The sequence below is a fragment of the Gorilla gorilla genome, chromosome 6 (genome assembly GCF_029281585.2).
Source record: "Gorilla gorilla gorilla isolate KB3781 chromosome 6, NHGRI_mGorGor1-v2.1_pri, whole genome shotgun sequence".
NCBI classification, from domain to species: Eukaryota; Metazoa; Chordata; class Mammalia; order Primates; family Hominidae; genus Gorilla; species Gorilla gorilla.
In genome coordinates this window covers 155,726,485-155,751,836 of record NC_073230.2, presented here as the reverse complement: position 1 = coordinate 155,751,836, position 25,352 = coordinate 155,726,485, and the positions used below count along the sequence as shown (strand labels likewise).

Below are 25,352 nucleotides of genomic sequence, written 5' to 3'. Positions count from 1 at the left end.
TTGTGTCCCTCTCCCTGTGCCACTGTTCCCTAGCTATGCTACTTTAGAACCTAATGATGTATTTTGGGGTTTCTATATGTATTATTTGAATTTGTAAAACGGGGATAATAACTAGTTTTTGTTTGTGTTTTTCTTTAAAACCAAAAGTCCTTTAGTAACTAGGAAGAAAAACTTACTTTAATGAGCTCAGACAGGGGGAGGTGACCATTGGAACTGGAATGATACATCTCAGAGACTCAAGCTGAAGTTCAGTCAGAGGTTAAGCAAGCTGGAAACAGGGGTCTGAAAGAGCCTGTGAGTGAAACCAGAGCTTGATTCATCCTTCTCTGTGCAGGTACCCTGGCCTCATGCCTTCACTTCTTCCCCAGCACCTGCTCTCCTCTTCTCTCTAGTTTACACATAGCCTGTTATCGTTTCCCCAGTAGTCCCCTGGGTTCCCAAAACGATGTCAAGTAACAAAGCAGAGAGATTCTAATAGCATCCGTTGAGATCAGGTGTTCTCACTAAGCCTCTGTGGTAGTGGAGACAGACCTGGACCATGTGGTGGATAGCTGTCTCTCTGGCAGAAGAAAACGACTGATTTCTACAAAAGGCATATGTAGTACAAGGTTGAAAGTTTGGCAGAAGAATTGATTGGCTTCTCTAACTGACCATTCTTTCTAACCAGGTTGTTAGGAAGATTGAGAAACAATTAGACCACAGATGAAAGCAGTTTATAATCTGTAAAATTCTATATTAAAAGTAAGGTAACGGATATGCTGTTTGAAACTTTCAAAGGTTTTGTATCTGTGCTAACCTTGGAAAGAGTAACACATCTAAGTGCTACTACCTCAGAATGACACAAGACTGAGAAGCCTTCGATGGATTAAAAATGTGGGGATAAATCAGAACACAGATCACAGGGATAAGGTGTTGATAAGAAAACAACAACAGCACCAACAAACTAAAAACAATGAGCTCCAAAAGACATGTCAGAATTACGCATGGATTTTTCATTTAAACATCACATTTCCTCCATACTTTTGCCATGTACTGGTCCCTGACATCAAGATTATAGCAGATGGATCTGTATTGTGGAGACCCATTAACTAAATTCAATTTCATAAATATGTGACAATCTGTCATTTGAATATTTGCATTTATATGGTGCTTTCCTATGTATTTATAAACTTTCCCTCCAAAATGTATTTTAGGAATATCATTTAAGTAAATAATAAAACTTGAAGCCAATGTTTATCAACATAATGCTCAACTGAATTTGTTCTTTTCTGCATTTGTATAATTAGTAGGTTACATTCTTATATTTTTCTGTTAGTATATGATCTTCTCACTTTCAGATACTTATATAGCGTCTGTATCAGATGACTCTTGCCACTTGTAAATTAAGAAAATGTATCTCCAACATTCCTGGATTCTATAATGTTCATATATTTTTTCTGCTTGGAATTGTCTGTCTTCTTTATATCGTCCAGATATACAACATCATGCTATACTTAAAAAAAATCTCTTTTCTCTCAATGCTGGCTATTAGCCACATATATGTTTTCAAGAATTTCACCCTACATGGCTCTTCTCCCAAGGGCATTTGCATATAAATTTTAGAGTGGAAGAAAATATTTTGTTGTCCAACCTGGCCAACATGGCAAAACCCCATTTCTGTTAAAAAATGCAAAAATCAGCCAGGCATGGTGGGCACTCTCCTGTAATCCCAGCTACTTGTGTGGCTGAGGCAGAAGAATCACTTGAACCCAGGAGGTGGAGCTTGTAGTGAGCTGAGATCATGCCACTGCACTCCAGCTCAGGCAACAGAGCAAGACCCTGTCTTAAAAAAAAAAAAAAAAAAAAAAAAAAGTTTTGTATTGTAACAACTATGTATGACTTTCTTTTTGTTTTTCCTTGGAGAGGATATAACCTTTCTTTCTCATGCTAGTTCCCTTGACCCACATTTACGTGGCCAACAAGGGTGAAGCCCTACATGTATGTTTCTTGCTGTACCTGCAGGGGCAGAGCAGCATAAAGGGTGAAGATATAGCTTAGTTACCTCACCATCCGTAAAAATTAGGGAGCAAAAATGAGAGGGTTGGGGAGGGCGAGTTATATGCCATTACGGACAGCATAACGCTGATAAGCAAAGCAGTCTTTAGAAGCCAGAAAGTACGTAGCTGCACGTCCCCACATAACAAACGATAAAATGGGCTACAGTGAAGTGTAGATCTGTATCTATAGGACAGACAACACTTTCTTTCCCAACATGATAATTTCACCCTAATGTATGACAATCCAGTATATCAATGGTCAAAAAGAGAAGAACTTCGGGTCACACAGTTAAGAAACTGTAACTTTTGTTTTATAGTTTTTTTGCTTTTGAAACATCTGTCTTTCTGGAAATGCATTCTATTTCTCTCTATCTACCTACCTACCTGCCTGTCAATCATCTAGGTAGATATAAATATATATTCTACAAACTACAAACAAAACTACTATAAGGAAAGTAAAGATACTCCTCAAATCCAAGTGTCCAAGTTAAGAAATATATTAACACTTTGGAAGCTTAATATCAGATATCTGACTCTCTCTGTATGAGTAGATAAATACATAAGTAGCTCTAAATGATGTAAAGTGGTATCTTGTAATACGTTAAAACAAAGAAAAATAATTTAACTTTTCTGGAATTAAATGAGAACAAAAAACCCATATATTTTTTCTTGTAAAAGATGTTAATTCCCATTCAAAAACCAAAGGCAGAATAAATTTGTACCTAAAGTTTCAGCATCTGGTAACCTGCTGCTCTGAAAGGTTAGAAAGAAAAAACACCCACATCTCTCTAATTCCCATAATTGACACTTTTACATTTCTGTGCCTATAACATTTATACTGTCTCCCACAACTATAGCTCCTACATTGTTTAGTTGAGGTCTTATATGGAAATGGGTTCCTTGCTCACCACCAGTCATGTGGCCACAATTTCTTTATTGTGCACTTTCAATTTTCTCATTGGTGACTAGATTGTCTCATTTGTATTCCTGAAGTGCTGTTTGCATGATAGAACCTGACTTGCCCAAATTTACTGAGCAAATCATCTTCTTCAGTCATATTTTCACTCAAAACTTTTGAAAGTAACATTTTCTGATTCTGCTTCCATTCCTCACAGGTGATTTATGTCTCTCGGCATTATGGCACTTCTTTTAGGGAACAGTACACTCTTGGGACCTAGAATTACATGGTATCTCTTTTTCATATTTTGTCCTAGATTTCCTAGTAATGGGAAGGTCAGTATCATAATTACCATCTGGGTATGGCCAGTCCCTTGTTTCATGTTTTTCTGTCTATATTCATTGTTTTAGTTGTTTCCAATGACTTTTACGAGAGAGAAATACATTAAAATTTATATTACTTCCACATCTTTATGCAGAATTTTTGATAACTTATAGTAACTCAACAACTCTCTCATGTCCATAGCCTGATGAATATCAGGTTATAAAAATGAGCTAATTTATACTAATATTACACCAAAACTGCATTTTTGTTATGTTCCTCTACCTTTGCTTGTGTATCACTCTTTCACCAAGTCTTTTTACTGACTGAGACCTCTTCATACATCTGTGAATACCTTATATATTATTCTGTATACACTAGGCTAGCTTTTTCCTATCTATTTTCTTCTCTTTTTTGGTCTTTCTAAATCTGATATGTCTTTCTTTTCTGATACAATATTTTTTCTTCCTCTCTTTATTTTCTTCTTCTTGTTCTTCTTTTGGGTTTCCTCCTGCTTTCTTTTTTCATCTTTGTTTCCTTCCTTCCTTCCTTTCTTCCTTCCTCTCTCCCTCCCTCCCTTTCTCCTTCCCTCCCTTCTTCCCTTTCTTACTTCCTCCTATATTCATTCCCTTTTATTTTTTTATTTATAGAATTGGTTGATTCTAGATTGTTTTATGATTTCACATTTCTTATTTTCCTTTAGCTTTATTAAGGTGCAGTCACAAAAAATTTATATATTTATAGTATACAACATGGTGTTTTGACATATGTATTGTGAAATAATTAACTCAAGATAATTAACATATCCATCACGACACAGTTATTTTTCATAAATGGTGAGACCACTTAAAAGCTGTTACTTTAGCGATTTTCAAGCATGGAACATATTATTAACTATAGTCACCATGCTACACAATAGATATCCAAACCTTATTCATCTTGTCTAACTAAAACTTTGTACCTTTTAACAGATATCTCAATTTTTTCTCCCTCTCCACCGAAGCCCCTGTCAACCACCACCATTCCTGTTTTACTGAATTAAACATCATGGTCTTTGTTTGCTGATTCATATTTATCTGAGATAATATTGTTTCTTTCCTTTTTAAGTTGCCATTCGCTGATGTTTGTACCAGTGTTCCTTTGAAGCAAAAGAGTTTTTTGCCTCTGTCCTGAATTATGTTCTTTTACTCTCAGTGAATTGCTAGAAAATTTGAAACTGCCAGTTACTAACAAATACCATGATTTAAGGTCAAGAACTCATGTTGCAGTTGCACACATCTAACTATTTTTTACACAGATTTTATAATAGAGCTACATTCTGGGTACCGGAGGAAAAATTACAAGAGGCATTTGCATTTTCAATAGGAACTAACTTTTTACATTAATATACAGTAAATACAAAGTGCTCTTTTTAATAAACCATACGCATTTTGGGAGTCAATTCTTTTTTACATCTTTCTAAATGATTTTCTGATTAATAGGAATTTTAACTCTAAACATTTATGCCATTTTGACTTTATTATCCCAGGCAACTTCAAAATGTCTTCCTTTTTGACGTACTATCTCTAACTTCCAGCCTAAGTTTTCCTATGTTATTCCAATGTGGAGATTACATGAGAGGTTAATGGCATCTATGGATCTTTTAATAGAAGTGGCAGGAGTGATTTCTGGTGTCTGCCAACATCTGTTGTGTGATTACATATATATATGGCTATAAATATAACACGTTCTTATTTAACATGTTTATTGATAAAAGAATCAAAATTTGGCTTACCTCCTCTCTTGTTTATCTTGGCATAGCCGGGAGAATAGCTACCAGAGATGGAGGAGGAGCTGCTGAAAGCCACATGGGGGAGTCCAGAGACAAGTGGCTCATCACATTTTTCTGAAAACAAAAGACAGAGAGGGAGAGAGATACTCAACAACGATTTCTAAATAATGATTGGTATGTGTTGGTTAAAAAATCATTGAATCTGGTATATCTTTTACATATCTTTGAAACAATATTTAGCAAAGGAATTTAGGCAATTCTGTTATCCTAAGTATAACATAACACAGGAGCAGTTTATATAACCCTGATATTCAAACAGAAAACCATAGCAAAGCGCATTACTCCGAAGGACTTCACCTCAGTCTTGCTATCTGAGAATCATGAGTAAAATTGAGCTTGTTCCTGTAATCAGCTTTGGTATCTGGCACCTCCTGGAAATCTTCAGGTATTTATACCTTATAGGAACAGAGAACTAGAATTACTAAGGTTGGAGGAGGAAAGACAAAGAGGACTCCTACCAAAGCCAAAAGACCAAGAAATGGGGAGTTGCTAACCAACACGTATAAAATTTCAGTTATGTGAGATGACTAAGTTCTGGAGATCTGGTGTGAAATATTATACCTCTAGATAATATTGCACACTTATCAAGGCAGATCTCATGTTACATGTTCTCAGTAGAATAGAAAAAAGAGGCTGGGAGTGGTGACTCATGCCTGTAATCCCAGCACTTTGGGAGGCCAAGGCGGGTGGATCACCTGAGGTCTGGAGTTCAAGACCAGCATGACCAGCCTGACCAACAGGAGAAACCCCATCTCTACTAAAAATGCTAAATTAACCGGTCATGGTGGTGCATGCCTGTAATCCCAGCTACTCGGGAGGCTGAGGCAGGAGAATTGCTTGAACCTGGGAGGCGGAGGTTGCGGTGAGCCAAGATCGCGCCACTGCACTCCAGCCTGGGCAACAACAGCGAAACTCCGTCTCAAAAATCAAAGAAAGAAAGAACTAGACATCAGCAAGTAAAGATAGAATAATCATCAACTTGAAAATTATTACTGACAGAAAAATTAATCAGTTCCCATCATGCTTAACCAATCAACTGCGCTGAAACCAGGCAATACCTCAATTCTATTTGTAACACTTTCTGCACTTGGCTTTTATAATGTCATTAACATTTTTTTTCTCTTTTTTCTCATTAGCTGCTTGCTCTCTGATTCCTTTGATGGATCTTTCTCATTTTGCCAACGCCTAAGTTCTTCTAATGTTAACGTGGCCAGGACTGTTCTGAGTCTACCGGCCCTCTCTGGGTCTCTGGGAGATGGCATGGAGGGCTAAGTCTTCGGATACTGGGATGTTCCAAATCCTACTGCCTCGCTTCAACTCCATAGCTACAGATCGGGCACATACAGCTTCCAGAGATCACTGTTACAAAAGACTGTGTGGTCTCCCTGCTTCCCCTCTCACTCTGCTATAGTTTTGCCGGCAGCAGCTGAAGAAACACTTTTTAAACTGTAAGTGAACCTGTGGCTGCTGTACTCAAAATGTTCTCTGGCTCCTGCTCTCAACTTGGCGTACTGTTCGAAGTACCCCTGCCCAATCCCTGCTACCCCGCCACCCAGTGGCCTATGATAGCCACAACACTAGTCTTATCTCTTTCCCCATGTCCTTGTCTATTCCTGTCTAGCCACCACGGCCCCTTTCCTCTTCTTTTTTCTTTTTATTTGAGACCGAGTGTCGCTCTGTCGCCCAGGCTGGAGTGCAGTGGCGCCAGCTCGGCTCACTGCAACCTCTGCCTCCCGGGTTCAAGCGATTCACCTGCCTCAGCCTCCTGAGTAGCTGGGATTACAGGCATGTGCCACCAAGTACAGCTATTTTTTTTCTTTTTTTGTATTTTCAGTAGAGACGGGGTTTCACCATGTTAGCCAGGATGGTCTAGATCTCCTGACCTCGTGATCTGCTCGCCTCGGCCTCCCAAAGTGCTGGGATTAAAGGTGTGAGCCACCGCACCTGGCCCCTCCTCTTCCTTTAAAAACAATCCTACCCCTGCTGTAAGCCTTTGCAATCACTACTCCAAGTATCCTCTCTTGTCACAGGTCTCTGCTCAATGTGACCTTTGCCACTGAGGACAGGGTTTGCTAGTTCACCCAGCATTTTGTTGCCATCAGTCTCTGTATCCACATCCTGCTTGATTTTCTGTCATAACACATAGCACCACCTGATATGTTATGTTTTACTCATTTAATTGTTTTGTTGTCTTTCTCTCCCACTAGATAGAAAGCTCTATCTGAAATGAAGTTTTAGTTGGCCTAATGCTTACTCTCCAGTGATCTGAACAATAGTACTTGGCACGTACTCTAAAAACATTTGTAGGATAAATGAATGAATGTACTAAACCCAATGAACCTCAAAGAGTCTGGAAGCAAGATCTCATATTATAACATGCCACAACACTTAATTTTTAGAGTAGTGGTCTTAAATTCCCCACAAATGTTTACGCTCAGAACTCTGTTTAATAAAACAGAAAATGTTTCTCTATATATTCAAAAATGTTTCTCTCTCAAATTTATAAGCAAAAAAAATTTTAGCAACAGAAAAAATAAACTAATTTTCTTGTAAATTCACTTAAGTGAAGTCCCCAATGATACTGGAGAAATGAATTATTATTTATTATCCCACCACTCAATTGTATACAAATTGGAAATTAAAATGAACAAATCCATCTTCATATAATATTTGTAAAATTGCTTATTTTTCTTATACTGCAAGCGCCTCTGTGAAATATGGCATGTGTGTATAAATAAGTTCCCCAGAAAGTTAAATGTAAAAGAATGAAAAGAACATAAAATTTGTTTTAAAAGTATCAATTCACAAAGCTATCATCTAAAGTAATGGGTTTCATATTAATCGAAAACATCTACTTCTGTTTAGCTGTGAGCACAAACATACATCCTTGATTTTCCTACTTTCTGATACATTTGATTATAACTTTTTATAATTTTTGAGATAAGTGTTGCCTTTAATTGGAGTAAACATTCCTTCTAATGTTCCTGTTATATTAGAAATGTGCTAACATTCACTCATGTTCATTTCATTCATTTAAATATGCATCAACTGCCAAGCACTGAAGTGCAGCTGAAGGTGAAATTAACAACGCCCTGCCCTTGTAGAGCTTATGTTTTTGTGGGAAGAAACATGCCAATAAAAAAATGTAAATTTATACTATGCAATGGTAATTAATACTAAGAAGGAACATTAAATATGAAACAGTGGGCAGGGAGTTTGGGGGTGAGGTGGAGAGGAAGAGAATTGCTATTTTATGCTGCCTTCTCAAGGAAAGCTTTGACAAAATGATCAGGTAGCATTTGAGTAGAAATATGAAGAAAATGAGGAAGAAAGCCACGTTACAAATCTACAGGATCATGCTAGGAGAAATTTTTCTAGTCCATACCTGCTCAATCAGGCTAGCTCATACTTGATAATAATGCATGACACATTTCCTAAGAGTGAATATCCAATGGATAGATATGGTTGTGTTGAATGTAATTAAACTAAGTTGATAACTGATTAAATGATCCAATAGCTAATCTAAATTTAGAATTTATATGTAGCATTTATAAAACCATAATATAGAGTTATTACATTAAACAAATTGGCTTCTGTAACTAATTCATCATCTGAGTACCAAATGTTACATTTTTTACTAATTTAAAAAATCAAAAAATCAATTTTTAAAAATTTAAAAATTAAAGTAATAATTTGAAAAAATTATATAATTATTCAGAATAACAATAATTAGAATTAAATTGAGATTAGTAAAGATCAGGGCCAATAAGCAATTTTTTTAAAGGTGACTGCAAAATTATTATCAGAATGTAAAGCACCAGCAATCTCACATTCTTCCAAATTAAAACATAATCTATAATCATATTATAAGCTAAAAAATGCAACAATTACTATATTTTTTCCTGGAGGACATTAATCACGAATACTTATTGAGATCTTACACTGCATTTTGCTGTTTTCACTACTTCAGGCAGATTATATGTATATGTGTGTGTGTGTGTGTGTATACACACATATATATATATATAATTCCATTTCGCTACATTCCATTTGTATATATGCCCACACATACATACATACAAAGATATGGCATATTCCTCCATAAGTGGCAGTAATAAGTGAATCCACAAAAAGTAATTAAACATGAAGCAACAAAAGAGTAATAAAAAATGGTTTAAAATTCAATGCTAAATAGAAAAAAATCAAATACTAAAAGTCACAAATAAATTAGAAATGTAGGGTTGCTGTTAGTTGAGTTGCTCATTAGCCCTGGCTCCATCATAAACGTGTGACCTTGAATATGTCAATGAACCCCTTTCCTACAGGTGATACACAAGTACTATGAGGAAGTTTAAGTTTCTCTCAAGCTCTGAAAACCCCAAAATAGTGTTAACCACCAAGAGTTAGAAAACTATGGCCTGCAGGCCCAACCCAGCCCACAGATTCCTTTTGTAAGTAAAGTTTTATTGGAGCACAGCTACACATCATGCATTTATGTATTGTCTCTGATGGCTTTCACACAGCAGTAGAATATTGCAATGGACATCATATGGCCCACGAAACTAAACTATTTACTATCTGAGCTTTTACAGAGTGAGTTTCCAAACCTCTTATCCAGTATAACAAATATGAAGGAACTTAGGAATCAGAACGATTAATGATTAGAGTGTCAGATGCCATATAATTAATGAATAGAATCTGAAGAAATTAGAGACTACAGATAGGTAGAAAGGAAATTTTAGAAAGAGGGAACACCTCAAGCAACATGAAAGAGCCCACAATGAATTTGAAATTTCCCAGAGATTGTTGTAGCAGCACTCCATGCAAGCACATATTGCCGTACTGACTATTACAATATACTATCCATTTTTATTTCCAACTGTAATAATGGTTATCACTCATTATGCATTCTAAAAAATCTGCTTTTTTGTTGTGGTAAAACATGTATCTCAATCTCCTGCAGACATTAAATACTAGGAAATCAGGCAAATCCCTGGAGAAAGTTAGAATTTTTATATAATAGTAAAGGAGGGAAGGAGCGAAAGAAAAAGAGAACTAACATTTGAAATAATCCAGTATTGTGTTTTCCCATACTGGGATGTCTTCCAAAACTGCAGCCATACACAGCAATGGCAAATATTTGGTCTCCAGCGTACTTCCCTTCCAGGGAATCTTGGATGAAAACTAGAAAAGCAGATGGGCCTTGAGTTTTATTTTCACACAATTTCAGTCAATCATGAAGGCAGACTAGCTATATGAATCCTGTACTAACTCAAGCTGGAGCAGAGGAAATTATTGGCAAATAGACATGAAATAGCTGTTGCCCTTTACCTAAAAGATACGGCTGAGAGGTTTGGCTATTGGCAAGGGATACTGGCAGGAGTTTACAAGATTAAAGGACTTCAGAATATATGTAATTGACTCAAAAGTATGGTTTTCAAATGCATCTCTGCTGAAATATAATGTCTGAAAAATTTTCACAAAACAATATATGTTTAAGCTATAATACTTCAAATAGATGTTTTATATGACCCATTTGGTAACATAAGCCTAATGGAGGAAAACAACTAAAACAACAAATGACTCAAGAATGAGACAGTGCTAGCTGAACAGAAATTCTAGCAATAACATCCTCACTTTTATATTAGGAAAAATTCCACGGCAAAAGGCACATTCTGAGTTGAACACATCACTCTGTGGTCTTATGTGTACATTCAACTTCTACCTTTTGAAGTTCGAGCTACTCTACCTCTACCTGCACATTTACCCTGCATCACGTGTTATGACTATTCCTTTGCATCATCAGTAGCACAGCAGTTCCTCCAAGAGGTCTTTTATCTACCCTCTGATGTCCATTTCAGGGTCACTAGTTAATGCAATAACTAATGACGGTCAGAAATGTGGGAGGGCACACAACATCGGGACACTCAGGAGCAGAAGGCAAGGTGCAGTCCCGGAGCACTGAGATGGGACACCAGACCCTGAAATGGACATCGGGGAAAGACAAAATACCTCTTGAGGAACTGCTGTGCTGCTTGGGAAGCCATAGAAAAGCTTGTCGTTCAGCTTGTAATTCAAGATAGTTTTAGTCATAAGGAACAAGGCAGGATGGGAAGCAGACGGCAAGTTTGTTGGGAGGTTTGGCCAGAGCTTCTTAAATTATTCCTGATGTCTGCAAGCCAAATTTTGTCTAAATTTAATTTATGTTTTACATTTTCTAATTTTCACATATCACATTTTTCTTTAATAACATGTGGAAAGTACAGGAAAAAGAATATGATATTCTCTTCCAATTTTTATAATAATTTTTAGGCATAGTTGAGGGTCAAGTTTTTTTAACTTAACTTTGTATAATTAATATTTTTTGGTGAAAGGCGTGACTTTCAGAGGTAGCAGCATGCTCCTTAGAGTCAAAATATTTAGATTTTATTCCTAGCAACATAAATTTGGGCAACTTGTTTAATCCTGTCTTACCCACAGTTTCCTTAGTTTTTCCATTATTTCAAAAGTCCTTTTCGTGTTTTGACCCAGTTGTTCTAGATTTTTAAATTATAACAACATAAAATAAATGGTTAAACATTCAGAGTTATAGAAGTATGCTATAAAAATGTATGCTCCTTCTTAGGGCAAAGAACTCATTGACTACTACTCAATCTATCTTATATATCTTCACTTATACCATATTTTCCTCCCATTTTTATGGTTCATACATTGGTTTTGTGTATCTCTTGCTCCAGCTTCCCTGGACTACTCTTTGCTATTGAAAATAAGATACATCTTTCTCTTGCTCCTGTAGAATTTCATACAATACAGTTAAAGAAAGAACCCTAATAATCCATAGAAGTCATTGCTATTATTACTCTTCATAGTACATATACACAGATGCAACATTTAACATAACAGATATTTAGATATGCACGCAAATAAACAAACAAAAAACATTTACAATCTGATCTTTAACATACCTTTCCACTTACTGATCTATCATAGAAATTCCCATACAAATATAGCCTCATTTTATGTATTTCATTTTATATTAGAGATCTTTTATTATTTATATTAGGCTCTGCGTGGCAGAAGTAACTAACTTTGCACAGAAAATACTAGAGTGCTAGGTCATTGCTGAAACAGGTCATATAATCGCATTGAGAATTAATTATTTTCTCATAGAGTCTACAAGTAAGTTCACAAAAGAATTTATCAAACAGAAGGACCATGAAGAGAAGTACAATTAGTTTGTCATCAAATGCTAATTTAGGAAAAAGCTAAAGATAATGGAATTGGAATGAAATCAACTGATTGGACATAACTTATCTGACACACAGCGAAAATTGCTAAGTGAATACAATAAATTCATCTGCCTTCCGTTTTTCTTTTTACTATATCTCTCTTGTTTCCTACTAGATGGAGGTGACCTAATTTACTCTTTTATTTCATTTTCCATTTAATGAGACAAAGCCCAGTGTGCTACCATAGGCATTATGGGGGTGAGCCCGAATGAGGCAGCCTTCCCACCTCTCACCTCAATCCTTCCAATTTGGACCTTGATGAATATACAGATGGCAGAGATCATTAAACCACAATCAACAAATCAATTGATAGTAATCGCAATCATTTATTAAACACTTACGTGAGAGGCAAGTAAATATTTTGAGTGGGTCATCTCATTGAGTTATCACAGTAACCCATTGAGATGGGTAGTATTACCATTTTATAGATGAGGAGGCTTCAGATCTCACAGCTAAAGGATATTAAAGTCAGGACAAAGGCCGAATTGTACCTGATTCTAAGGCCTGTGCTTTTGAAGTCTAGTTTTCTGGGACAAATGGTTTCTATAGTGACTTCAGGTAAAATCATATATGTTGCACTGGGCTACACAGACCTAATAATATTGAAATTGTCAAATTGTTCTCACTACCTCTCATTTTGATTCTAAGAATTTACATGAAATGTTACCCTATATAATAATATTGCAGCAATTTCAATATTTTGTGTGCCAAATCAGACCCACATCTTTTAACTGAAAGAGGTTTCTGCAGTTTTAAATAGATGTTCTCAGAGAAACCCATATATAATCAGCAATTTAATGGATATGCCTACATTGAATAGCCTCAGCAAAATGCATCAACTTTATTTCATTTATTCATTCAATAAATATTTATTGGGCACTTATTTCCTGCTTCAATCTTTATCTCCTTGCAATCCATTGTCTTCACATTTGCCAGATGGATTTTTTAAAACTGGGCATCAGATTTTGCCATGCCCTGAAGACTTCCTGATGGCTTCCCCTCTTATTTAGTATAAAATCCAAGCTCCACTGGGCCCAAGATGGTCTGGCCCTGAAGATATCTCTGGCGCTATTTTATTTCACTCCTTCTCTGGGTCACTAAGCTCTAGATTCACTCTCCTCTCTCTTTCATACACACCAGGCACACCCTTGCTCAAAGGCCTTTCCATCCTCTCTGCTGTCCAGCTAAAATTCTCTCTACCAGGTTTAAAAGAATTGGTTCCTTTCCACTCTGATTCTGACGCAAATACTACCTTCACTTTTTCTGACCAGTTCATCTAAATTAACCAACTCAATTTCTGTCTTCATTGAGACATTGCTTGCTATTCTATCACACTGTCTTGTTTTGTTTCACAGCACTCACCACAATCTGAAATTATCTGGTTTGTTTTTAATTTCTTTATTACTTTTCTTGTTGAATGGACTGTAAGTAAAATGAGAGGAAGGCAGGTGCCTGACTTGTCCACTCTGTATTCCCAGAGCCTCAAAATCTGTCATGCAGCATAGCACAACCTTGCAGAGAGCTGTTGAATCAATGAATTACTGACAATGATAAGAAATAAATCCATCTAAAAGCAAGCAAGGCAAAGTGCTTCCTAGTTTTGACTATTGAGATGTATTCACTTCATCTGTTTAGCTTCTAAGATGTATTTTTGTATTTTCCATTTTAAAGTCTGCATTGCAAAAGAGAAATGGCTTCATCCCATGATCTTGCACATAGATCTACTTCACTGTATCCCACATAAGAAATACCATCTCTGATCTTCAACAACTTAAAAGGACTTGTAATTTGGAACCCCTGAATTATATAGAGGGTTTGTCTAACTCATCAGTACAGTACATGACTTTAGGACTTTTTAAATATCTTGGCTCCAGCAAATGAGTTTTTTGAGACTTGAAACTATTGACTATTGTCAGTTAGCCCTTTTACATCTACTTTTAGTCTTAAAAAGAACATAAGACTTTGGTGTTCCTAATATAATATTTTCATTCTGTATCATTGAAAATCTATTATGATCAATATTGGTTTGTATGTTGATTTCTCTGCCAATAATCTTCTTCTGAGGAAGGGAACTTCTTTTCTTTCCCAATATGCAGAATGTAGGGCACACCATAGGAACTCTTCATATATTTTGAAAAATATTGAACACAATCAATGCAATTTTAATAGCTTATGGCAGTGAATAAATTCAATATTTTTAATCTTAAAAATTAGTTCAGATTTCTTTCATTTTCTATTTTGGTTTGTCTAATAGCTATGTTTAAAAATAATAATGAAATAAAAGTAGTATAGCTAGAAAATCGGTCATGTTTGGAGAAATCTTGGTTGTAAATCAAATAAAAAATTGTCTGGTCTGCATGTACCAAGGGCAAATTACTTTGAGAAGTAGTTCAAATTTTGCTGGACATTTAACAGCTGTAGCATATTTCCGACAGATGGTATAACAGATGAATCAGTTTCAAATTATCTACTGAACTGTAATATACTAGAAATGAAATAGATTTGTGAGGCTTTTTTTTTAAATTAAGCTTTTGTCTCCCCGAAGTTGATCTTCTAATTTAAAAGAAAAAAAAAAACTCTACAACACAAAATAATAAAAAACAATTTTTACCCTTGCTGTAATCTGGAAAACAAATTGAAGTTTTAATTTCATAACTTCATGCAACAAAACGAAATAGTATTCAAAAATTGAATCACCACCCAGGAGCTAGGCAGAGGTTTTAATCTCTAACACAGTGGTGACAGTAGACTTTTCTTTTTTTAACTCAAATTCCACAGTCTCATAAGAAGGTCGAGCTACACAGAACTTTTAATAAACCAATAATCTGAAGACCGTCAAGGTCAATTGCAATATGACTAAATGAACTTGAGTACTCTTAAAGCTTTGATTGACAATCTTCCTAAGCGCAGGGCTCATTTGAATTGTAATTTATTGGTCCACTGGTAAATGTTGCAATTTTTGACTCTCTGGTTTCATTAACTGGTTAACTGAAAGTTAGTATTTAACAATAAGCCATGTACTTATTGACAACCAAGTCTATTTCCTAGACTACTTAACCCACTTAGCTTTAAATAACTAAGTGCTGTAGGTAAGCATTTTCCCAGTGTACTTGGCTTAAGTAACTTCAGATTAGGCCATGCAATCAAGAGGCACAGAGTGAACAATGGAGTGCTATAGAGCCAGTAAGGGTGAAGCTGTAGAAAAATCCTTAATCAATTGACAAATGTTTATGGCATGATAGGCTAAAAAAGTAGTCTATAAAACAGTATTTATAATATGATCTTCATTTTATGAAATAGATATTTATAGGTAAAGAAATGACTGAAAGAATATGTAAACCAAAATGTCAATCATGGTACTGTATTGATTGCTAGATAATTGTTGACTTTCATTTTCTTCTATTTTCTACAGCTTGGAAATGTTCTTCAATTAACATATATTGATTTTATAACGTTTGAAAAATAATATTAACTACCCAGTGACGCTGAGTGCAAAGTTAATATGCATTTCCTTCAATGACGATTTATAGAGTGCCTACAGTTGGGGGACAACAGTGAACAACCTAGAGTTTCATATTATAGTAAATAATAAAAAAAAATACACAGTATTTCAGATGGTGTTAATTATACGGAAAATAGGGCATGACAGGAAGATGAGGAGTATGGGTGAATGGATAAGTATCCTTGAAATTAGAGGTTTCAGAAGGCCTTATTGATAAGGTATCATTTTTAGCAGAACTTAATGGAAAAGAGAGAACAAGCCATAGGGTTATCTGATATCTGTGGAGTAGTAATTCTAGCACAACAAACCCCAGTCAAAAGGCTCAGGAGCAGGAACAACGTGGGTATGTTCAAGGGTCCTAGGAGGCCAGTGAGGATGGAGCAGAAGCATGAGGTAAACAGGAAGGAAAGTGGCCAGGGAGACTGCAGAAGACTGGGATGGAAGCCAACTTTGCTGGGCTTTGTAGGGGATTGATATGGTTTAGCAGTGTCCCAACCCAAATCGCATCTGAATTGTAGCTCCCATAATTCCCACATGTCATGGGAGGGACCCAGTTAGAGGTAATTGAATCATGCGGGCAGGTCTTTCCTGTGCTGTTCTTATGATAGTAAATAAGTCTCATGAAATCTGCAGGTTTTATAAAGGGGAGTTCCCCTGTACATGCTACCTTGCCTGCCACCATGTAAGACATGACTTTGCTCCTCCTCTGCCTTCCACCATGATTATGAGGCCTCCCCAGCCACGTGGAACTGTGAGCCCATTAAATCTTTTTGCTTTATGAGTTACCCGGGCACAGACATGTCTCTGTTAGCAGTGTGAGAACAGACTACTACAGGGATTCTTTTTTTGTTTGTTTTTTGTTTTCCCTAGATGGAGTCTTGTTCTGTCACTCAGGCTGGAGTGCACTGGCACGATCTCAGCTCACTGCAACCTCTGCTTCCTGGGTTCAAGCAATTCTCCTGCCTCAGCCTCCCAAGTAGCTGGGATTACAGTCATGTGCCACCACGTCCGGCTAATTTTTGTATTCTTAGTAGAGACAGGGTTTCATCATGTTGGCCAGGCTGGTCTCGAACTCTTGACTTTGTCATCCTCCCGCCTCGGCCTCCCAAAGTGCTGGGATTACAGGTGTGAGCCACCACACTTGGCCAGGGATTCTTAGGAACTGGGCTTCAGTAACATTCAAAGAATGGAAGCCCACAACAAGACAAAATGTGATATTTTGCCAAGTATGTTGTAATGAAAGTAGACGTTTAATGTAAACTGTGTTATTTTCTATCTAGACATGATTCTATTAAAATTTCTATATAAGGGCTCTCACAACAGGTTTTAATTCTAAGTAATCCAAATCAACTTTTTGTCTCTAATGAACAAGGAAAATAAGTTGGAGAATATTTAGTCCCCTGGGTATAAATTTATCTTAAAAAATGTAAGGATCTATATTAAAATAATATTCATTTATTTTAATTTCTGTTAATCTGGTATTAATTAACTATATCTTTCTTAAATATATTTAGATTTTGAGTCGCATACTATCCTTTGAAGTGGCGATTTGAAAAATATTCCCCTTTGTCTCCCAGTAATCTGAATTCATTTCTCCTCATGTCTTCAATAACACGGAGGACCTACTATTGAATAGAGTAAAGAAGTCGTATCCCCTTCTAGAAGGCTTGTCTTCTAGAGAAAAATAAATTACCCAGTTAGCTATAAGCAATGGGATAATCGCAATTGAAAGGAGTGAACAAACGGAGGAGGCAAGGTAAGTTCTGCCTGAAGGGGTAAGGACAGTTTTAATATTTAAGAAAAAAGATGGTATGATAAGAACAATTTCACTACATATAAAATGACAGAGAAGAGCACTCCAGGCAACAGAGTCAATATCACAATAAAGTGTAAATATGGGAATGTATAGCATCTTCAAGAAAGAATGAGACAAAAACAAACAAACTTAAAAACAACAACAACAGAACAAACACACTTGTTCTCGCTGCCTAAAGTGCTCTTCTTCACATTTTCTCTTGGATAAATGATCATGTCCTACATCAAATCTCAGGAGGCAAGTGCTTCCCTGAGTTCACCATCATTTACACTAAATTTAGTCTGCTTCCCTCTCTTTTCAGGGAACACACTTTCCTACTTTCCTTCCTTCCTTCCTTCCTTCCTTCCTTCCTTCCTTCCTTCCTTCCAGCAATTATGACAATTAGTAATTCTGCATTCATCTGTGTATTAACTTGTTTAATATCTGACTCTACTATCAGTTATGAACCCTATTAGGGTGGACCTAAGGGTTGTGTTGTTTGCTTCTGTATTCTTGGCATATGGGACAGTGACCAGTGTCAGAATGAATGCACAGTGGATGTATGGAAGGTGGCGATCATTGAATCTACAGAACAGATGAACAAAAAGGAATGCTGAGGGCAAACTGAATAATCTTATTCATTTGACCCTGTTTGGCATACTCTCATTTTTCTATCAACAAATCTGTATTGGATACCTATTATGTTTGAATCTAGGTATCTTTGATTCAAGACTTCACAGGTTAGTAAATGTCACGCAGTAAATGTGAATTATATTCTGTAGGCCTTGAGAAACCACTGAAATGGCTCCTTCATTGAGGGTAGTTATATGATATGGTTATATCTATATTTTAGAAGAAACAAACATTGATATCTGGGTGGTACAGCCATTATTGGAGGAATGTTCTAGAAACTTGGACACTATTATACACCAGTATAAATTAGAAGTCTCCAGGTGTGGTGGCTCACACCCGTAATCACAGCACTTTGGGAGGACAAGTCAGGCAGATAGCTTGAGCTCAGGAGTTTGAGACCAGCCTGGGCAGCATGGTGAAAACCCATTTCTACAAAAAATACAAAAATTAGCCAGGCGTGATGGTGTGTGCCTGTAGTGCCAGCTACTTAGAAGGCTAAGGTGGGAGGATGGCTTGAACCCAGGAGGTAGAGGTTGTAATGAGTCGAGATTATGCCACTGCATTCCAGCTTGGGCAACAGAGCCAGACCCTGTCTCAAAAAAAAAAAAGGTAAATTGGAGGTGATACAGAGGTGAATGAAGGCAGTGGCAGTGGAATGACAAGAGAAGAAAGTGGTGAAAGATATTTTAGAAAGTGACTGAATTTGTTTTTCAACCAGATGTGAGAAGTAATAGGAAGAAGAATGACAAAAAATTACTGATTTCTTATGTGGGTGACTGAATAGTGTGTGTAGTCATTCACTGAGCAATGGCCATAAAATATGGATTTGGGCTCATTTACCTTATTTATTAAAATAGGAGGTTTGACTCATTTAAGAACATATGCCAAGATTGTATCTTCACATCTAATTGAACTCATGTTTTTGACTAAAATTACCAGTCATAGATTCTGTAACTCATTGGTGAAAGCAATAAAGTTTGCTTAACTAGAAAACAGAAAGCAAGGGCTACAGCACTTGTAAAAGCTCCCTAAGATGTTTAAGATACTCACTGGCCTTCTTTCAGGCAAAACTACCAAAAGTTTATTTTTATATATTAAATTACTAAACGTCCTTTCTCTTACTGTGATACTTTGCTGTTGAATAAGATTTTTCCAGCAAATATGGCTTTCTTTATTAATTGGTGTTATGGTAACTGTGAACCTTTTTCCATAAGGGGTAACCTGGAACAGAAAGATAGCTATGCACTAATGCCCATCCATTTATAACTTCTGAGGGACCTTGCTCTCACACCCCACCCCACCCCACCCACCTTTTTTTTTTTTTTTTTTTTTTTTTGACAGTCTCACTGTGTTGCCAGGATGGAGTGCTGTGGCGTGATCTCAGCTCCTCTGACTCCCAGGTTCTAGCTATTCTCCTGCCTCGGCCTCCTGAGTAGCTGGGATTACAGGCATGCACCACCACACCTAGCTAATTTCTTTTGTATTTTTAGTAGAGATGGGGTTTCACCATGTTGGCCAGGATGGTCTTGATCTCTGACCTGGCGATCTGCCCATCTCGGCCTCCCAAAGTGTTGGGATTACAGGCGTGAGCCACCGTGCCCGGCCTCACCATTTTTTAAAAAATATAATCTGTTCATCCTCCCCTTTCTAATGTCTCTGCCTTTAAGCACACACATTTCCCTTATTTTAAGAAGAAATACTTTTTAGATCACTGCTGACACTTCCTCTCAGTGTCAAGTCCAAGAGTTCTGTATTTCACCAGTAAAGAAATGCTCTGGGCATCTGGGGGTAATCTAAATGTAAAAATATGTTGCACTGATTTCTAGGATATATTATATTCCAAAGAAAGTTGCTTGCCTTGACATATAGTATTGATAATGTTTAATTTCTAAATAAAATTGTTTTCAGACAGATTTTATGGAAAATAAAAAACTATACCAATCCAAAAGAAAACAAAAAGTAAGTCATTTCAACACATATATGTGGGTGTGCACTCATTTTAGATGGAACTGAAGGAAGAAAATTGATTGGATCATTTTTGCCATCATCCCCAGTGATGAGTAGCAAATTGATAGTGCTTCTCAGCAGGAGGTTTTTGAAATAAGCAAGTTGAAGCTTAACTCTGGTCTTAAAAAGGCAAGGAGAGGAGAGATTCAAGTCCTGAAAGTTCTAATCAGGAAAGAAGAATTAGAAAGGAAGTCAGGTGTAGGCGGTGATATGATTTTGCTGTGTCCCCACCCAAATCTCGTTTTGAATTTTAACTCTCATGATTTCCACTTGTTGTGGGAGGGACCCTGTGGAAAGTAGTTGAATCATGGGGTGGGTCTTTCCCGCATTATTCTTTTGATCATGAATAACTATCACAAGATCTGATGGTTTTATAAAGGAGAGTTTCCCTGCACAAGCTCTCTTCTCTTGCCTGCCACCACGTGAGATGTGCCTTTCACCTTCTGCCATGATTGCAAAGCCTCCCCAGCCACGTGGAACTGTGAGTCCATTAAAGTTCTTACTTCTGTAAATTGCCCAGTCTCTGGTATGACTTTATCAGCAGCATGAAAATCACCAATACAGTGGCAAACAGAGACCAGAACTCAGGAGATCAAAGCCTCACCCAGACAGTTGAGCACCACACCTGGGATAACCTCTTCCATGCTTTATGTTCACACAGCCAGGAGGGCAGGAGAAGAGAAGCACTACAATCTAGAGATTTTCACAGTTTAAAGGAGATCTTACATCTTTTGTGGGCAGGAAAAAAGGAAAACAGAAACAAGCAAAGGTACAGAAATGAAACTAATCAGAGGCTACAAAAAGTCAGTTTGATTAATACGCCAGGTGGGTTTTGGGAAGTGTTAAGAAAAAGTGATTGAAAGTGTGCTGATCCTTGAAAGCTAAGCAGAGAATTTGCGATCTCATCTAGAAAGGAATTGGGAACAATTAAAGATTTCTGAATGGAGATATTACAGAATGAAAGTGCAAGCAATGTCATTACAAAAAATAAACACTGTTTGGTTTTGAAGCTTTCTCAGAGAGGAGATTCCCAGAGAATGAATTCCAGATGGGAAAACAAAATGCATCGTGAGAAAACAATGTAATCAGAAGTAAATAGGAAATGGAGAAGGCCCAATCCACTGAATTCTGTATTGCTAAAGTTCATATAGCTACCAAGAGATGAGAAAAGTTGCTGTTTTTACATTTTGAAATAAGAAATAGAGCCATAGCAGTGAAAAATAAATGAGATACGTATATTCATGACCATAATAATGAAGAGATGGCTGCAATCTCATGGAAACCACTCTACTATTTTCCCAACACCTATACTTTTACTGAAGCTGGCCTCTGAACCTGAATTTAGAAAACTTAAGTTCTAATTTCCATTTAGTTGTCAACTCTCTTGATCAAGTGACATATTCATGTGGAATCTCAGTTTCTCCATTTGTAAAGCAGGAGAAACGAACATCATCCTTGGGGACTCTTTTATAGCTGACATTTCTGGATTCTATAATGTCATGAAATGTTTGTGAGAGAACAGAATTTTAAAAGTGAGCTTATTCCTTACTATCAAAAAAGTGCTTTACTTAATTATCACTTGCTTATGTAAAGAAATTAAACTTATTTAAGGAACATTATAAAACAAACCCCTAAATGCTGATATGGATTCATAGCAGAACAATGAAAAATAATTCTTTTTGCTCCTTTACCTTTTTCTAGGTTTGAAGCAGTTACTGTGATGTAGATAAATCATCAAAGTAATAGACAATGACACTGCATTCCTTTGTCAAAAAAGCCTAGGACACGCTGCCAACTCTGCTCATTTGAACATACCCGGATTTCAAGAAATTGTCACCCATTTACTGCTACCTTCATAACACAAGTGGATCACTGTCTGCTTATGTCATCGCATTTGTTTTTTTCATGAAAAATTGATATTCAAAGCTATCTAAATCACTGACTCAAAATGTTCATATTAAAGAAACTTTTAAAAATGATGCATCCTTAAGGGAATTTGGCATCATGATGACTTTATTTGATCACATTTTACAATTCTGAGTTATTGAACTGTGGGGTGGATTAGAAATAACCACGAGGCAGTGCCCTGTGACCTGTATTTAGGAAGCAGTTCTGAAAAATTACATGTATATGTGTTATAACACAAATGTTTAGTACTATTTAAAATATGTCTGTATTCATTTTAATAATGTTTCTTATACTGTGTAGATCTATAATTTCAAATGTGCTAAGAACAGGAAAGGATGGAAGATCAAGATTTTAGAAAGAACTGATATTTAGAATTAGGGGACCTACATTTGCATTTTGGTCTACTTCTCATTCATATGCATTCTTGGGTACATTTATTAACATCTTGGAACCTCAGTTTTCGATTTGGTGAAACAATAACTCAATCAAAGTTAATAAAGTCTTACTACCAATAGGAAGCCCGTGTGTATATATTGAATTTGGGAAGTGTGTGACTGGTGCAGATAATAAACACCTTTTGCTTAATGAGACTTGAGAGCCTAGAAAAGATATGAAAAGATACCTACCATATACTATCAAGTGCTATACTAGAGATGTCAATGCCGCAAGAAAGTGATATGGGTACTTATAGTAGTACAACTAATTTTGCCCAGAAGATAATGTTATCAAGCATACCACTATGCTAATGGAGAGTTCAATGAAATGATATAAAATTCTTTTTAAATTGGAAAGTCATAGGCCAGTATTAGTTGCTTTTATTAACATAGCTTAATAAACAAATTAGAGTTAACCACTTGATTTTTTTTCATGTTTTTATCGTAAATTCATCTTAGTTAAAACAAGAGACACTATAAGGTATGTGCAAAAATACATCTTGTAGGTAGTCAAAATTACTTATTTTTTGCAGGCATTCATGTAAACCAACGGAGTAGATCAAAATATTATTTTTTCCTATTTTTGTTTCTATTTTCATAGAAAATCAATTTAGATTCTAGAATATCATATTATTTAACTCAAAAAGAGTGCATGTCAACTAATGAAGCCTAGAAAACTCCTTCAGTCAGTCGTCCACTTTCTTTTCATATTCATAAACTTATTTAAAATCCTTACAAAGTATATTCTATTTTAGAAAATGGACAACGATATGGCAAATAAACATATGTTATTGAAGCAAGGCAGTCACTGTAGACCCCACAGGACAAGAGTTTCTTCTCCAGTAACTGCAGGAACATCTATAGTACAGTGTCCTATAAATAGCACTGTATCATTTGAATGTGTCAATAAATCAGTTTACAAATTCATTCTGCACACTGTTACATTTTCTTGATGCACTTTCTGACTCTGTGTTGCAAGCTAACCTAGAGAGGTTTGAACTATTTGTTTGCTATTAGTTCATCACTTGACATTTCACATTTCTTATTATTCAGAACATAAGAATATGCACACTGATACATTTTTCTAAGTTCCACTTATTGGGTAGTGTTATTTGAAACATAATATGAAAATGCACTTGACAAGTTATCCTGGAGGTGACACAGCAGTTTGCAAAGAGAAGTATAAACATCATTTATTCATGGCAGAGCAATGTTCCCTTTTTGATTTGAGTTTTCTAATATCTTCAAATGCCACTGTATACCAATAACAATTTATTTTTCAGTGGCACAATTGGTGATGTGGAAAATATTTTTCTTGGATTTAAAAGAGCACATATATTCACACATACGCTTTTGAGTCCATCCCTGTTCAGAATATAATTTCCTATAGGTTGCAGACATTCTCTACTGTGTCTGATTCATCTCTGAGTTTTTATGCCCAGCAAAGTATCTGACAACACCAATGCTAGATATATATTTTTGAATGAATAAACATGTGTCTTTTAGGATTGGAGCTTATAGGTTTACAGGCACAAATTCCAATTACATCCTAAACTAGTATATACCCTACAAATTCTAAAATCAATCCCATTACAGGAGAGCATCACCCTAAAATACCACCAAAGACTGTATTCTGGGGCTTACTCTTATAAATTGGGCTAATAATCCATATACAATGGAGGCAAAAATGTCTTTAAAAAATTTGAAGCAGGTTTTCTCCTGGACTTGAAGCAAATTTAATGTGAGCAGCCATATTTTCTTTTATTAAGAATAATCCTTTACTTTGAGATGATTAGACTAAATGCTAAGGAAGAAACAGGAAAATAGTTTTGAGAATACAGTGTGTGGTTTCCGGAAAATTGCACTTCTTAGAAACAGATCACCTAAAAAGTATTTATTTCCATCCAAAACTACAGGGAAAGAATAAATAGCCTCTCTTTCCTAACCCCTGTCAACACCTGCTACATTTTTTTACCCAAGAATTCTGAAAAAACTGTAGAGATACCATTCGACTCTACGGCACAGCAATGGAACTATCACACAGAGAGGTCACAGTCAAGGTCAGTATTATTATTGCAGCCAGATTCAGTTAAAAAAAAAAAGAGAGAGAGAGAGAGAGGCTCTAACAACCTACATGACTTAATTTTATTTCTCATTGGATAAAAGCTGAAATAGGGTGTGTACAGGTTCAATGGTAGTCAGCTGACACGTTTTTGTTCTATTTCCAGGGATAACAAAAATTACAATGAAAAATGAATCAAAATATACTTAACGGACATGATTTTTTCTCCTTGGAGGGGAAAATGTTCTACCTTATGTTGCTTCTTTTATTGTTTATAGCAGGCTTAACTATACATGCTACATATCAATTTGTCTCAGAGTTTCAACCATTTTCTTTACGAGTTTGACTCCTACTAGAATTAAAATGTCTCCGGAAGAAATAGCATTTGAGTATACCTTCTGAGAATGAAGAGTCTGAATGCAACTTTCATGGGTGGTTGCCTTAAGGGAATCAAAAGAGAATATTAAGATATGAGGCATTAAACTTCAGGGGGAATAAAACTTGTGTCTTATTGAAAGCACGAAAGCCAATGTTGCTATGCCACTAGCTTGCCTTAGGCCAGATCTGCCTGCTAAGAATGTATCTACATGTCCACAAAAGAATAAAAAATAGATGTAGAAATAGCTGGGATTTTTC

General features: G+C 36.2%; 1 protein-coding gene across 1 annotated transcript in view; it reads right to left on the bottom strand.

Moving 5' to 3' along the window:
* CNTNAP2 (contactin associated protein 2) overlaps positions 1-25,352 on the bottom strand; it is a 2,292,243-nt gene that overhangs the window by 1,628,519 nt on the left and 638,372 nt on the right. Inside the window, exon 2 of the mRNA XM_019031540.4 lies at positions 5,030-5,140. Coding sequence (XP_018887085.3) covers positions 5,030-5,140 — 111 coding nt within the window. The remainder of the gene's footprint in view (positions 1-5,029; positions 5,141-25,352) is intronic.